General features: G+C 38.6%; 1 protein-coding gene across 6 annotated transcripts in view; it reads left to right on the forward strand.

The window, feature by feature from the left end:
• The window catches only part of LOC134213299 (uncharacterized), a 139,397-nt gene that overhangs the window by 96,232 nt on the left and 25,116 nt on the right, over nucleotides 1-18,049 (forward strand). For all 6 annotated transcript variants that reach the window (XM_062692245.1, XM_062692246.1, XM_062692241.1 and 3 more), the window contains 3 exons: nucleotides 5,511-5,718; nucleotides 6,011-6,247; nucleotides 6,583-6,764. In XM_062692245.1, the coding sequence (XP_062548229.1) occupies nucleotides 5,511-5,718; nucleotides 6,011-6,247; nucleotides 6,583-6,764 (627 nt within the window). The remainder of the gene's footprint in view (nucleotides 1-5,510; nucleotides 5,719-6,010; nucleotides 6,248-6,582; nucleotides 6,765-18,049) is intronic.

Consider the following 18,049-nt stretch of genomic DNA (forward strand, 5'->3'; position numbering starts at 1 on the left):
TTCTCGGAATTTCAACTCGAAATTTTCCGAAATTCGGAAAATTTTTGGGTTTTCTACAAATTTGAACCGGCATGAAGAATTATAATTCAGATGCGTGACAGATTTTAAGCAGTGGCGCGCCTATGCAAGTGCCGGTGGCGGTGGCGCACACCTCTAGGAGGAATCAAATCCAACAGAAATTAAATTAATTGGCTTCGAGATTTGGTTTCAGGAGCTATGGACAGAGGATTGAATTTGATTTCGTTTTGAATTTCTAATTGATATTGAGTTGGAATTTGTTCAGTTTGATTTTGTTAGGTTTTAAAATTTGAAGTTTACTTTAGTGTTTACAATGGATTTGAAAATGGATTTGTATATCTGAATTGCTGAAAACGTGTTTGATTTCCAATTTTTTTCCAATCACATATGACATTTTGTTAAATTCGAAAAAGTCTACGTAGACTTCCAGGGGGTGGGGGAGGGGTTTTGGAAAAGTCTGCTAGGGGCAGGCTTGTAAAATGTCATCTGCATGTCATTTGACTAATTTGTTCGTAACTTTTTTCAGAAGCGAAATTTACTTCATATTTTTGGATGTACCCATAACGCTTGAGTAGGGCTATATTTTTGTCCAAGGGTACGTTGCTCTAAATATAACATCTGAGGCTGGAGAGTGAAAACTTTCCAAAATGTCACGTGTCATTTGACATAATGTCATTTGAATGACATTTTGCCTCCCACGCCCCATATTACATATTTACAGCAATGTCTTATTAGACAATGTTGTAGGCACATTAAAGGGCTATAAGTTAGACATACCACAAGAGCCGATAGCTAACTTCTGAACAAGTTCTGGAAATATTATACAAACGAATGCAAATGACATTTTACAACACTGGCTAGGGGGGAAGGGGTGGTGGGTTTGAAAATGTGAAAATTCGGCCTACGTGGTTTGTGGGAAGTTGCTTAGAAATACTTTCAAAATCTCTTAAAGTAGTTCAAACGGGAATTATTTTCGTAAATTCGTTCAGGCTCTCTTTTAAAAATGCCTTCGGAAATACATTTAGAAATTCCTGCACAAAACCCTCCAGGAATTTCTTCAAAACCTTCTCCAAAAATTCAGTTGAGAGCTCCTCAAAAAAATTTCCTTGGATCATCTAAAAAAACTCCACCAATAATTCCTTTGGATATTGAATCAGGGATTTCTTTATAAGTTTATTCCAGGATATCCATTGAAAATTAATTAGATTATGAAATAGTTTTCGGTTGCTAATTGAATTTTTGAAAAAATAAAACAAATAAATTAAACAACTAACACTGAAAAAATCTGAAGGTATTACTGAAAGAATTTCGTAAAGATCCCATGAAGGCATTTTCGATGGAATTCCTGCAGGAAGTTCTGAAAGAATTCTCGGAGAATATTTTAAAGGAATTACTGGAAGAAGTTCTGAAGAAATTCCTTAGGAAAATTAGGAAAAAATCCCTTATGCAATCTCTGGAAGAATTTATTTGAGGAATTCATAGAATAATTGCCGAAGAAATTCATGAGGAGGTATTCCTTTAAAAAATTGAAGAGTTGCTAAACAGTTTTTGAAGAAACTCCAAATGGAATTTCTTGAGAAATTTATTAAGAAATATCCGGAGGAATCGCTAAAAAACTTCCGAAGGAATTCCTTAACGATTCTCCTAAGGAATTCTTAACAACATTTTCGTAGAAATTACCGAAACAATTTTTTGTATGCATTCCATAAGGAATTTCCTGAAGAAATTCGTGAAGGATTTTCTGAAGAAATCCGTAATGGAATTTCTGAAAGAATTTTCGGAGAAATTTTGTAAGACATTTCCGGAAGAATACACAAAGTAATTTTCTAAGGTTTTTTATTGAAACTTTTCGGAGGGATATCTGGGGGAATGTACTAGGAAACATACCAAGTGGTTTTGGCGCTTTGGGGATGTTTTCAAGCCTTCACAAAAGCTTATGTGCCACAACAAACATAATTTACGAGTCACCTACAGGCAGTGTTGTCTTACACTCTGTGCAAGAACTTCTGCTCTTTGATTTTACTCCATCTAAACGAAGGACATTTAGAAAATTCAAATAGCCTTCTATTAGTTGCACTTACTTAGTTAAGATTGTAAAATCGTTTGGATGGAGTAAAATCAAAGAGCAGATTTTTTTGCACAGAGTATAGGACAATACTGCCTACAGATTTAGGTGCCCGACTGAATGAGGCTTTGGCATAGACGAATTCCAAAGACCATTTTAACATTTTTTGTATTATTCTACTTAGGGTCGATTTCTTCACCTCCGCTTAGGCCTTAAACCATGTTTAAGCGTATGGGAAAGCACCGCTGAAGAGTTAAGCGGAGGTGAAGAAATTGGCCCTTAGTAGATTAAATCTACTAGATACAGCCTAATTCAAATACACAACTAATCAACCAACCAATTCATTATCCAATGTTTGTCACCACACTGTCTTAGAGGCACCATCACTTAAGGTAGATTTGAAATTGTATTCTGACGAGTTCTACCTCAACAACATTCTAACAACTAACTAACAACAACAATCATAACACGAGTTTAGTACTATTCCAATCAATTCCACCACGTTGTATTGTCTTACAAATACGTATTTCATCTCTGTCGGGCCATCTTCAGTGTATCTTATTTTACTCGACTCGACTCAAGTTAATTGATTTTTTTTATTGCGATTAGTCATCGGCGTGGCAAAATTGTGATCGGCGACGCGCCGACCCAAAATCGCCGGCGGCGGCGGCGTGAATAAAACCACCGGCGGCGGCGGCGTGGCGCGGCGGCGCACAGGTCTAATCGTCACATCCCAAAAAAAATCGTCACACTTCATCAGTATTTTTCCAAATCGTCCCCGCTTGTTCCTGTAAGTTCGATTACTGCACCAGGATTCGTAAAGATTGTAAGACAAGAGTTAACTTACAACGACTCAGAAAAAGCTGAAAGGAAAATACTTGTCAATGCTTCATGATTCACTAGCAACAGTTCGCCCTACTTCTGTAGACTCAGAAAGAGCTTTCTCTGTTTCTGGAAGCTTCGCTACTAAAATACGATCCCGTATGTCTAACGAAACATTGAATATGCTGTGCGTTTTGAAAGCATATTTCAAGGATAAGGACAAGCCCCAAGACAAGTGTTGAATACATACAAAGCAATGAATAAAGTTTGAATCGTTACCATTAAGTCCTGACTTTTTATTGATTTTAATGATTTTCGAAAAAAAAATCGTCCAGTACCGGTATTTTCCCGGTACTCCCGGTACTGAGAGGTTTAGTACCGTAGTACCGGGACTCGCCAAAAAGGGTCGGTACTAAAAACCCTACTGTAGGTAGCAGCAGTTATAACCATAGCCTGCTTCACTGGCTTCGCCAGAAGCAGCTACTTCCCTCGCCGACAGCGATCGCCTTGGATTCATAGGTAGGATACGCACCACACAATAATTCTCGCATTACCGAACCCAATCCGCGATGAGACACAGAACACACGTCTGGCTCGTACAAGTTATCGGCACGGAATGACTTGTGCAGTTATTGTACGACGCCCACTCGATGACTTTTCGCAAGGACACCAACATTTGGAATACATTTTCAATCAACCCCTTCTTACATAAAATACTTGTTCGTTGAGGTTGAATAATCTGATATGCCGACGACCACCCCAAATGCGATGGTTTTCCGTGGAAAGCGCCTTCTTGCTGCTCTGTGCACTCTGCTGCATCCACTCAGAATAAAATCTTTTTCGAACTGAGGATTAGGTCCAAACCCGCAAGTTACTTGATTTTGATGTCTGTGCTTGCGATGCATGTACGTGATTGGTCAGTTTACCTATTTCTAAACTTTATACCAATTATCGATAATAAATAATTAAAAATCAATACTTTCAGACAAATACAAATGAGCGTTGACTTATCCTAGATCAAATGTTCCATAAAAATTGGAAATCCATCGAGAAACGGCTGACGGTCTCCGTGTTTCGGGAAAGTGTAATCTTATCAGGAAATATGATTAAATTACTAACCAAAGGGAATCATGCCAACTTTCCAATTCCCGACAAATTACCGATTGGTTTAATAGATTTCTGTTTAGATGGAAGCTGCTGATTTAAAGAGAACCCTATTGCTCAAAAATAGTCTAGCGATTTCAGAAATTCCCCAAAAAAGGCAACACAGTAATACTGTATGTTCAAATATATTTTTTCGATGCCTTGAATAGAACCCGCCACTTCGGTAATACTGCACCATCTAATAAGTGCGTATCTTGTCACAGTGCAGTGCAATAAGTTTATATCTTGCTACAAAAGATGGCGATTATCATTATCGTCATCATCATCATCATCGCCATCATCCTTAGTTACGTTCTTCTCACCTATTCTACCATTAAAAGCAAGAAGACTGAATAGTGAATACTTTATAAGACATTCTGCATTTTTTTTGTTCGTGCATACAATTGATGCAGGGACACTACGGACTAGCCAAGGAAATCTCTCCTGATCTCACTGACACGCTGTACACACCATCTGATTCCATCTTGCCAGATGTTATTTTCAATCTGCTTTATGTATAATATATGCAGAAAGTGCTACCGGTAACGATGACGTACTTGATTTTAGCACAAGAGAACCGCATGAAGAAATGATAAACGTGGCGATTACGGACCCACTCATGGCAATAGGGCGAAAATGTTGCACACTATGCTATTCCTTTGGGTGAAAAATTTCGATCTAACTGTGATAAATCAATGTTTGATGGAACTTAGGTATATCTCGATTTTTGAGGACGAGTTTCTTCCATTACACATTATATACCACTTTATATCTTTTCCAGATTTTCCAGAGCCAGATTTTCATTAAGTATTGGCTGAAAGCGAATTTAAGAAAAGGCAAGGAAAAGATACAATGTTCGTACAGACTGAACGCTTATCACGTTGCATCAAACAAGAAACACCAAATGATCAAAAGAAAAGATTTTGCGTATTACGAATATTATGTATGTAATTTATGTATCTGGAACAGAAATCAACAAAACCATACTACGAAATGCAAAATCAAGCCTCGCACGTGATTACATAAAAAGTGTGTGTTGTCCTTGGTCCAAAGCGATACCATAATCATTGCCATCATCACCGAAAGTAAAATTTATGGTGCAGCTAACCAGGCTGTTGGACTGTTTCCTTCTTCGCTGTTCGACAAAAAAACTGTTTCAGATTGGTACGACCCAAAACCTATCAAAATGGTTCCAGTGTCGATAATGCATCACTTGGATATACTGCAGAAAACGATGAATAGATATAGAGAACATGCGCTACATTTTTTTTCATTTACCTCGACTACTTCAATGCATTGATTTAGAAGAACTAGAATTGTTTTTTTATGATATCATGTTTGACTTTTTATATTCTTTTTCGACTAGGAAGCGTTCAATGTTCGAATGTACGGCACTGAGACCTCAAGTAGACCTTTCGAATCTAACATGTCCCGCTTCGGATTTTCTGCTTGTTTCTTGCAGGAACAACGTTCGCTACCAGTACACTGCTCTGGACAGCGGTATTGGAGCGCCGGATCGGAGTCCCCGGGAACGGGCAGCCAGAGATCGAGCATTTACGGCATGCCAGGAATGGCTGCAGCACTCTGGAGGCCGTTACGAAGCGATAGCACACCTAGATGATATCGGGTCACGCTCGAACAAACACTGGTTCCTGCTAAATGATTGCACGGTAAGCTGCTGCATGCATTGTGCAATGAGATGTCGAATCTTACTACCGCCAAGTGGGGCTACTTTGGTTTTCTGAAAAAAAAATCTGTCAAAAAGTATCCTGAATAACAATAAGAACATTTTGATAGCACGATATTTATTTGAATGTTTTGTGCAAAATCAACTTGAATTATCGTATAGTATATTATGAAGGTAATACACCAGAAAACAGAGTCCATGTATGCCCAAACAACCTGTGGAAATCCTGACACTTCATACAAATCATTACTGTCCACTTTTTTCCTTTTTTTCAGATACGCACGGACCGTCTAATGACGATGCTTCCATTACCTCCCGATTGCATTGCCTTAGAGGAGCTGCCCCCATCCGAGTGCCCGCAAGGAATCCTAATGGAGCTGCTCGGTTCGCTACAGCACCCGTACATCTATCCCGTGTTAGACTTAGGCTTTTTTCCTACCGAGTCCCATCACTATGCGTGTCTCGTGATGCCATTCAATCAACGTGGCAGCCTGAAGGATCTCATTTATAAGGTAATTACTCCGGGTAACGGGACTTCTATATATCAAAATTAAATTTCCATTTGGTGGCAACGATGCTGATGAGATAGCTTCCATTCATTCGAACGCGTTGACGACAATAATCAACTCAAATGGAAAAAGTGGAAAAAATCATCATCATCATCTCTCACGAGCCACGGGAGCCGGCAAATGGTTCCGAGCATAAATTTAAATTCAATTTTCTTTTTTATCACGTATGTCGCACACCATGCAGAATGGCGCAGTCATTTTATTGTATTAATACACTTATTTCTCCGTGTTCCTTCCTTGCCGGTTTTGTACACTGTCCAAATCTATGTCCGCCGCAGTCCCAGTGGAACGAACCGTGGAGTCGGAAGTATACACGAAAATCCACCTGCCTGCCGCTGTCCCAGGTACAACGATTAGGCCGTCAAATTTTAGAAGCCTTGTTGTTTTTAAGGGAACGTGGCATACCTTCGCACGGTCATTTGCATAGCGGAAACGTGATCCTCCAGAACGGTGTTGCTAGGTAAGTTGGGCAGTCGGAAAATGGTCTTTTCCGCATTTGAGTTTACGATTACCGGAGTTTTATATGCTGGGTATGATTTTATTAAGTAGGGTTGTTTTACTACCTACTTCGCATTGTTATTCTGAGGGTATAAACCGGCGAGGGCGTTCAACTTAGCGTACTGTACCGAGGAGAAAGATCAACGGGGCCAACATATATTTTGAACTGAACTAATGAACATTTCAACAAGAGTAAAGCACCATCCCATAAAGCAAAGACAGAAGCTGGAACTTTGTAACAGACTTTATAGAGGTCTACCTCTACCTAAAATACCTATTATATAGAGGTAGAGGAAAATACGTATTGTTGGTAACCTAAGCCTTTGCAAATTGATAGATAAAAATAATTAATATTTACAGGTATAACTTAACTGGTGTACATTTATTTGATTCTACTTGATGATTGGTTTTCACTAAATATCATCATTCAGTAATTTTAACAGCTCCACCTTTCTTTTATTAGCATAGTAATTTCCATTATTGGCCATGAATTTGTTCCATTTACCAATCAGACATGGAAGTAGAAAACTGGGAAGGTAATAATGCCAAACTGCCTGTAAGCCTTGTCCCATCTTTGCTGGGTTTCTTATTCACATGGGGCAAATAAGCGATTACAAGAAGACTATTCTGTTTGTTTATATATTTTAGTAAAAAAAATCACTCATATTAAAGGATCGCCTGGCCCTACACAAAATTCAGTTTTTCAAAAAAATTAAAGATAGGTACATATAAGGATATCCAATAAACCAGCCATTTTCAAACCGTCTAAGACGAATTAAGTACTGTCCATTTAATTCCACCAGTTAATTTTCGTTATCTTTGCAGTTACGTATTTCGACCACAACTGTGTGGTCGTCTTCAGTGTCTTGTACTTGACTCGACTTGAAGAAAACAATCGCAACTTACACTATTTATATTACGCTAGGTACCTAATCTAATCTTATTTGCCTACTTTATTTACCTATACAGTAAATTACTTTATTGTTTAGGTAGAAACTTGAAGAGCCAAGAGCTGCCATTTCCCTGATCCTTATTCATTAGCGCTGTTTGTACCTGTCGGTGGATTTCCAAACTCTCAGCTACATCGAGTTTCCATGGGGAAGAGACATTTCTTAAGATTTTAATATTTGATGCCGTTATTGGGTGATTTTCCTTATACACATGCTCTGCTACCTTAGATCTAAATTCGTAATGTAATCCCTTATCGTTTTCTCTTTTCGCCTTACTCACTTCCGCCATATGTTCCTTGAACCTTATATCTAATGATCTTTTTGTTTGGCCTACATAGATTTTTTCACATTGGGAACAACTTTCGCTCTCCGAGCCATTTTCGTTTGCCGAGCTGCCCATTGCTCTGCTGGAAGCACCGGGAAGTCTTCTGGTCCGAATGAAATAGGGTATCCGATTCTGATAAACCTTCCCCCCACCGTATTCCTCGATCTGGTAAATCCTTAAAAACAGTATCTTCTCCCGCTACACCGCTGCTTAGCGGCCTATTCCGTCTTCGAGAGTTTGGTAAACTGTAAGCTGCGTGAAAAGCTCACTGGCTTTTGTCTGACTGAAGATTTGGTTTCCGCCAACATGCCATCCTTCCAGGGTATGGATCTAGTTCGTACTTCACCGGATAAGGAGACGTACTCTAAAGCGCCTTCTAGCAAGGGGAACACGTCGATTGGGAACGTGTTTCTCTGGATATTTCGATGGCTTCTAACCGCACTTGCACTCCACTAGATCTTAAGTAGCTGGTGGACTAGGGTTTCACTAATAACATCCTAGTTGTTGGAAATTAACAAATCAATTAATTATTCTTGAGAGCTAATTTATTGTTGAACTGCTTCAAGCTAGAATAAGAGGGAAATGTTAATACAAGATTTTGTTTGGATTCTTGTATCTTACATCAAGTGAGCTTTGAATTGACCAACGTTGTCGGTCAGCCTTAATTCCAGTATCATTCTGTCTGTTGGAATGTAAAATAAAATTAAATCACCTACCGTACAGAATGTAATTCAGGAGTAGGGGAGAACAGTGCATAACGCACCCCCGGGGCAAAATGGCATGTTGTAGGACATCTATGAGCTAATATTCCCATTACAATTCATATTTAGTTATCCATTATTGTGCTTCTTAAAAAAAATAAGCAAAATCCCTTTATTTATTTATTTTATTTTATTTTATTTATTTATTCAGACTAAGGCTGAACTGGTCTGTGTAGTAGTAAATACGAGTCTTCTCCAGTCAGCTCGGCCCATGGTTACTCGTCGCCAACCACGCAGTCTACGAAGGGTCCGCAAGTCATCTTCTACCTGATCGTTCCACCTTGCCCGCTGCGCACCACGCTTTCTTGTGCCCGTCGGATCGTTGTCGAGAACCATTTTCACCGGGTTACTGTTCGACATTCTGGCTACGTGCCCGGCCCACCACAGTCGTCCGATTTTCGTGGTGTGAGCGATGGATGGTCCTCCCAGCGGCTTGTGCAACTCATGGTTCATTCGCCTCCTCGACATACCGTTTGCCATCTGCACCCCAGCATAGATAGTACGCAACACTTTCCTTTCGAAAACTCCAAGTGCACGTTGGTCCTCCACGAGCATCGTCCAGGGCTCGTGTCCGTAGAGGACCGGTCTAATGAGCGGTTTTGTAGATAGTCTAGTCAGTTTGGTACGGCAGCGAGCTCTATTCGATCGGAGCGTCTTGTGGAGTCCAAAGTACGTACAAAGTAAACCAGTCAAGGGCTGAAAAACTTCATAATGAAGAATAATTTCCAGTTAGTCTGCTGGTATCATTTTTGGGAGTCACCAGTGAGCCCAAGTACACAAATTCTTCCACCACCTCGATTTCGTCACCACCGATGCAAACTCGCGGTGGGTGGCTCACATTGTCTTCTCTTAAACCTCTTCCTAACATGTACTTCGTGTTGATGACTAGTCCGATCCGCTTAGCTTCCTTCTTCAGTCTGATGCAGGCTTCCTCCATCTTCTCAAAGTTACGTGCCATAATATCCATGTCGTCGGCGAAGCCAAATAGCTGTACGGACTTCGTGAAAATTGTACCACTCGTGAAAATCGAATTCGATCCCTGATCTTCGTATTACCCCCTTCAAAGCGATGTTGAATATAGTAGATACGATAGACCATTACCTTACTGTAACCCTCCGCGCGAATTCCCCTGAAACTACGAACTACGTACATTACTCGATCCGTCGTCGCCTTGATCAACCGTGTCAGTTTATCCGGAAGTCCGTGTTCGTGCATTGGCTGTCATAGTCTGGTATCGATCGATTGTACCATATGCGGCTTTGAAGTCGATGAATAGATGATGTGTGGGCACATTGTATTCGCGGCATTTCTGCAATAGTTGGCGAATGGCTAACACCTGGTCCGTGATGAGGCGTTCGCCTATGATACTCGCCTGGTACTGCCTCACGAACTCTCTTGCAATTGGTGCTAGTCGACGGCATAAAATAAGTCCCTACATATTTACTCAAATTTGAGATTTGCGATTCTTCCACCTCACCTATAAGAAATCCATTCAAATCCATTAAGAAAAAACAAACTACCATGCGTTCACCATTATTTTACATGCAATTGAGTCAATTTACACCACCATTCGGGCGTTTCGCCCCAGGCCTATTTTAATGTTATTTTATAAATAGGTACGTTAGAAAGTCATGAAAACCTTCAGTTCAAACAAAGTTAATTGCCTATATTCCGGGGATAAAACCACCCGACTTGGACATTAAATTATAATGTTCTGAAAACTCATATGTGAATATGTACCTACATTATGTGGAAGATATTAATTCGAAAAATGTATTGGAGGTAACCACTTTCCCTTCGATGGGACTCGAACTGAGGGTCGTGGGTTTGAGTCCCATCGAAGGGAAAGTGGTTACCTCCAATACATTTTTCAAATCAATATCTTCCACATAATGTACATATTCATATACATATGAGTTTTCAGAACATTGTAAACGAAAACCTTATTGTTTTGAATAGGAGATCGTTATGAAATGTAGCTGGTTTTGTAAATTTTGCATCTATACGTTGAAATGGTTCGGTATTCTTGTTTGTATTAGTGCAAACATCGAAAAATCTGTGCATTTTGGACCGTTCTCCCCTAACACTAAGTCCTGTGTTGTGGGCTATGTTGTTTATACAATTTCACTAATCAAATCGATAAATTAGATTTCAAATTACACGCTCATCAAATTAATTATATTTTCAACTAATTTGCATACAGTAAACTAGGTTTTGAACTGTGATTATTTTAAAATCCTCGTTGATAAACTATCTCAAATTGCCGTAACTAGACCATGTTACGCCATTTGTGAAGGTCATTCGTTTTATACCTTCTGAGTAGTTGTTGAGAAATACAGCTTATGAATGGATTCTACTGACGGTGACGGTGAGATCCCTCACATCGCAGTAAGCTACGTCTAACATGGCAAGTCGGGATACCGGCCCTCTAAATATTCCAAACGGAGCTTGAACCTTCTCCTGCCGAATTCTCCCATCTCTACCTTCAAGTACCCATCCGTTTCTTCAGGTCTCGTCTATCAGAATACCCAGATCAGCTGGACGAATTGGTGTCACATCATCAAACCATTTCACTAGTTTCGTTCCGTACCACTCGATCTGCTCTGAAGAAGTTGTGTCCAACAAAGTTACAAATGACTTTGTTGTTTATGTAGTGCACTTGTAAGCAGAACCTCCAAATAGAATTGTTTGTGGGATGATTATAGTAGTAGGTTGCAAATCTCAAGGTCGGCAATTTCGCAGGGGTCCGCGACGGTCGGCATAAGTACGTTAGGCATAAGGACGTTAGGCATAAGTACGTTAGGCATAATGGACGTTAGGCATAACGGACGTTAGGCATAATGGACGTATGGCATAATTCTTTGGGTCATTTTATGCCTAACGTCCATTATGCCTAACGTATATTATGCATATCGTCCGTTATGCCTAACGTTTATTATGCCTAACGTCCTTATGCCTAACGTATTTATGCCTAACGGGGTGTACCCATTTCGCAGTCCGATGAATAGTTTTGGTGTCACTCCCTCATAGCTTCTAATCGGCAGTCCCTTCAGGGGACTGAGAAGGATGCTTCGCTTGTACTTCGGCAAAACGTAAAGTTTATGACTGCAAATTCAGATTCAGTACTGTGTGCACGTTCATTAACTAGAACTCATAATTGCGACAAGCTTCGGAAACATCTGATGATACAATATTTGCGATCCATCGAAGGCCTTCTACTCCGAAGTTATCGAAGAGTCTTTGCTCGACTAACGTAGAAGAAGATCCTTCATGCAAGAATGCATAGGGGGAGATCCCCAAGTGCCGGACACATATGCCATTTATCGAAATACTCTTCAACTATCCAAATGCAAAAATACAAGGTATACAAATACACAAAATATCATTGATCATTGATGATTCATACCAACTATATTTCAACGTCTAAACACGTTTTTCGACGACGTGTTTTGATGATGAATTTTGGTGAAAAATTTCACGGTTCAGAAAAGTGTCCACTATTGCATCATGTTCAAATATGTTTCTTACATGAGTAAAGACATAATTTATAATACACCCAATATTTTTTTATTCGATTGGTATTCATTAACTTCTTGGTTAACCTTCTTGGTTGAAGTTTCACAACTTTTTGAATACCACCTGATTTTTCTTTGATTTTTTTTGTGATTTTTTTCATGGATTAACTCATTGACGCTCAATGCCATTATCGACTATAACTCACCCGTTTAAAAAAAGTACTGGGTGTAGTAATATTTTTCAATTGCTTTTAGTTTTAGATATTGATATAGACATAGTTACATTTCTTACATCCTGCTACTTTTTTCAATGTAATCTTCAATTTTTGTTTCTGCTTATTTCTGTTTCAATTGAATTCAAGTAAGATTAATAAAACAGGTGTAAACAATAACTATTTGATCACATGACAAATCTTACTGTCCGGGCCTGGGGGACAGCTACCGAATCCAGAAATTGATTTTGCACCACAGCTACATTATAAATCTAACAAATCATTATCTTTATTTAAAATATGGCTAATATTGATCGTCTCCACATAATCAGAAAGCATACGAATGATTTAAATATTGTTGATCAAACCTTCTAAAGTAAGGCAAAATTAAACGTTTTTGTTTAATTCGAAATTTTGCACCAAGTATACAACATGACGATCTGATATTACATGCAGGAAGAGGACTTTTCAAAAACTTTTGTACTTTGTACTTTTGTCTTTTGTATATTTGTACCATCTTATGTGGTAGAGGGACCCCTGCACGTGTCGTTTTGAGAAGTGTCCGGTATTGGGAGGTGCGATCACAAGTGAAGAACTGAAGTCATTTAAAAATTTACGGAAATAACTACTTAATAAAAAAAAATCTTGATCATAGAATAATGAGAATAATCAACTGCGTTTATTTAAATTTTGGGGTCTCCAGTAGCCTTGCGAGCAAAGGCTTAGAATTGCCAAGCGTGAGTTCGATTCTCGGTCCGGTCTAGGATCAAAAAAATTATTTAACCTCTTCTAGTGGAATGGCTTCAACTGTCTAAACCTACTTTAGTACTTTCCATTTAATTCCACTTCGTTTTGTTATCTTTACAGATACGTATCTCAACCTCAACTATGAGGCCGTCTTCGTGTCGTACTTGGTATCTAATCTAAACCTAATAAATAAAGTTGACAAATAAGTTTAGAATAGGTACCAAGCGTAGTATAAATAGTGTAAGCTGCGAATGTTTTCTTCAAGTCGAGTCAAGTACGAGACACTGAAGGCGGCCTTACAGTTGAGGTTGAAATACGTATCCGGTCTAGGATGTTTTCAGATTGTTAACTTTCTCAACACCTGGACATAGTGTATCCATTGTATTTGCCACATATAATGCATACTCATGCAATGGCGGGCATAGAAAAGCTTACAATTAATAACTAAAGAAATGCTAATAGAATACTAAGTTGAAAAACAAACGTAAATGTTTATGACAAGCCTCCCTCAATCCAAAACTGAATGCACTCGCGTTTTCAAGGGCACTCCATTCAAAACGGAAGCCACGCACTACTGTCAATTTTATTATTCCAGCTTTGCTGCGTCGTAGCATGCTTGGAATAATAAAAATTACAGTTGTGCGTGGCTTCCGTTTTGAATGGAGTGCCTTTGAATACGCAAGTGCATTTCGTTTTCGATTCCGGAAGGCTTGTCGTTTAGCTGACTTCAGTAATGCCACTGAACTGTTGTTGGATGCAATAGTTGTTTGGGAAAAAACTCATCCACTAATTCATTTGGCTAAAGAAACAGTTGATACAATTTGCCATGAGATTGATTGGATATGTACTGAGGAACATGAGAAAATTAACATACCATTAGTAATAAAAAAAAAATATCATACTCGAGAGAATAACTTTCATTGATTCTGAAACATGATTAAATGAGAAATCTACATTATTATTCTTTAGACAACTTGAAATACCATGCGCTTCCATAATGATCGACATATTGAAGAATGCATTCAACATGTACGATATTATCTTAAAGATACATCGGATTCCCAAATTTTGGAATCGTAAACTAACAAGATCATGGTGTATTTTTGGTCACGGTTTCAGCAACAATAGTCACGTTTTCCGTGCTCCGGAATCCATGACCCAAATCACGGTGTATTTTCGCTGGTTCAAGAATTCGGAAACGCTTTTTTTGGGTGAAGCACATCGATCACTAATATTTTTCAACGACTTAAATACATTTTACCACCCTTGTATGAACTTTAAAAGTACTGTGGACAAGGAATGATATCATTACTGAAATTTAAGAGTGAAGTTAATCTGCGACCTGGGTGTAACCATCAACTTGAAGCACCTATCTTTTCAATTCTTGGCATTATTCTTTTGGATGCATAACAGATGGCAGTATACCCGTCAAGAGTTTTCTTCTAATATATTTTAACTCAAAACGGCTACGCAGTCTTTTAGGATTAAAACAAGATTTATATTTGTCCAACGTTTTGACAAATATAAATCTTGTTTTAATCCTAAAAGACTGCGTAGCCGTTTTGAGTTAAAATAACAATAAACAGTCGATCATTCGAAAGTACTTCTAATAAATAAATTTCAATTTTGCACCCTCCAGCCAGTACCAAAAACGAACTTTCAACAGCTGTCATGCTGCGGATCCGGAGTCCGTACTACATCGCCGATTCTTGCGATTTAACGTTTACAAAGAAAGCTTTACATTTTCTCTTACATTCCTCCTCACTCGATCGCTCCTATTGTTTAATCTGAGTATTCTACCACACCGTCGCGTCGTACAAGGATGCAGTGTTTACTGTTGTTTGATATTATGAGGGAACATCGAATGTCAAGACCTCTAGAAACAGTTTCCAATCAAAGTTCCAACTTGAGACTCCGTTTTTGGCCATCCCGTACCACGGGACGATCTACGGTAGAAAAATCCCACATGACTTTGCTTTTTTACTGACATCTAAAAGTCTAAAAATGTATCTAAAACATGTTTTGAGTATCAGCGTATTACTAGTTAAACTAAATTTTGTTTGCAATTCGTTGAATACTTACTCGATGAATGTGTTGAGAGTAAGATGCATTTATATTTCTCTACATTGCACAATAGGATTACCAACGACGAGCGCCAAAAATTTCAAGGTGAATTTTCCCTAGGCCAACGACCAACAGTACACCTAACTGTCATTCACATTATCACTCAATATAAATATAATTCATTCAATAGAAATTTCATTACAGAATTTCTTAAACAATAAAAACTATGTCTACAACTGATATTCCACTTTAACACTTGTTATTCGGTCGATACCGTAGTCCACCATTATTTAGAGGGAATTAATTTACCCAATATCTACATCATGTACATCAAACAAAGTTCATTAAGCTCTCCATGATTCTGCCAGACTCCTTTCATCCTTAGTGAGAAATGCTTTGGTTTCATATACAAACTTACCCATATAGCGGTGTGGCCTCGTCAGTTTGGATCCCAGTGGATGGGTTCAATCCCAAACGCTCTAAATTCCTCTCACGTTGCTACATATAGGATTTCCTAAAAGCATAGTACGAAGCATCAGTCTCTACGGCTAGTCATAGCAACAGCAACAATCAAATGCCCGTGAGCAAACACGTGAGTAGCACACGTTGTTTGATTTCCTATTCCCGCGACACGCACCCAAATTGAGACCATTAACAGTGGCATGAATATCGTATTAGGAAGACCAAGGGTAGATAAAAAGCAGGGATTTTCCCCGGTAATGGTGGTATTGGCATGTTAATACCTATCGTTGATAGCGGGACGACTACCGAACATTCCAGTAAAACGGTGCATTTTATAGATATTTATTACCACTATAGTTATATGGCACGATAAAAACGTATTTGGAACTACGAATTCAAAAACAATTATTCAACCTTCATATCACAAGGCTATAAAGTTTTGAACTCATGGTAATTACAATCCAAATTATCTCGATCAATAAACCGAACCTCATAAGGTAGAAGTCTCTCTTAAATAAAGTAAACATTTGGAAAATTCATTATCCTTCTATTATTTGCACTTGCATAATAATAGAAGGATATGATGCATACTATAGTTGCTTCAAAGGTGTAAAATAAAATAAATGGAATACAAAATTCCATTTGTTGACATCAACATCAGCTACATAGCCTTTCAAAATATTTTCTTAGTCGCAATGATAAAATAACTGGAGATGGAATACCAACAAAGAAAGAAGAAAAAAATAAAGACTAGAATTTTGGATCAGATACAGGGCATGCGATATGAACGCAATGAATAAAACCAACGAGACTGCCGGCGGACAATGTAACACATTGCAAAACTGACAAAAGGCGCTCGCCCATCTAAACTAACGCGAAGGAAACAAGTTCAAATTGAAGTGGGGAAACAAACCCGATAACCATGTTGCCTCCATAGTTTGGCACATCTAGGATCGCGTGACCCAACCGCAGGAAGCCACCAGTCGACAAATAACATAAAATGAAAGTGGTTTACCATTTCCGCCCGGCCAATGTCGTTGTCGCTGGTTGTCACAATCGCGCGCCGTTGACATCGGTTGAAGGATGTATCAAAATAGCTAACAGTTTTGGTTTGATAAAGTTTATTGACGATATTTGTTGATTGGGTGTTATCACCGAGGATGAAAAAATGTGTTGGGGCCTATTTAGAATAAATTTACTGCCACACAATAATATTTATTTTTCCATCAATATCCTTACATTTGATATCATGAAGGTAGGTTAAAACTTCTGTTTTAGTATTAAGTAATTCTTAAGAAGGACATTTCTTTCGATGTTAAAATTGTTTATTATTCTTTTGTTTTCCATTCGAAGAATTCATATTTTTTCGAGGTCCTGAGCAGTAGTATCAAGTGGATTGAGCATCTCATTTGATTTGAATGTGTTTTTGTTGTCTAAACACAATATAGTAGGAGTTGCGTTGATAGACTACTGAACACGTTTATTTTTAGAAAGCCAATCCAATTGAAGACACTGAAACTAGAGGTGTACGCCGCCACGAGTAACTCCCACAAATTTTGGCTTTACGCCGGACCGCCGACATTTTTTCATAACCACGCTGTTGCTCAATATTTTTTCAAGTTTTTTGAAATGTGCAGATGTTTACATTACTCAATCGGGTATTACTACAACGATGAATTCCTGTGGAAATTCCGGGTTAGGGACAAAAGGTCGAAAGACTAAAGGTCGAAAGGATAAAAGGTCGAAAAACAAAACGTCGAAAGACAAAAAGTCAAGGGGACAAATGGTCGAAAAGGACAAGATATCGAAAGGTCAAAACGTCGAACGGGACAATAGGTCGAAAGGACAAAATGTCGAACGGGACAAAAGGTCGAAAGGCACAGAATGTTGAAAGGGACAAAAGGTTGAAAAGGACAAAAAGTCGAAAGGGTCTTTTCGACCTTTTGTCATAGATTCGGAAATTCCAATGAATGTCCCGTAGAAATTCAGAATTTTTTTTAACGATTTCTTGAGGAAATTCCGAAGCATTTTCTCGAGGAAATACAATAGAATTTCGAGGATTTTTTTTGTAGAAGCTCCGAAAAATTTCAAGAATATGTTCCGAAGAATTTCCCACGCAAAATCATAAGAAATTCCTTAGGAAATTAATGTGAATTGGCTGAAGCAATTTATGAAAAATTCCCAAGGAAATTTTGGAAAATTTCTCAAGCA

Source organism: Armigeres subalbatus, chromosome 2, assembly GCF_024139115.2.
Source record: "Armigeres subalbatus isolate Guangzhou_Male chromosome 2, GZ_Asu_2, whole genome shotgun sequence".
Taxonomy (NCBI): domain Eukaryota; kingdom Metazoa; phylum Arthropoda; class Insecta; order Diptera; family Culicidae; genus Armigeres; species Armigeres subalbatus.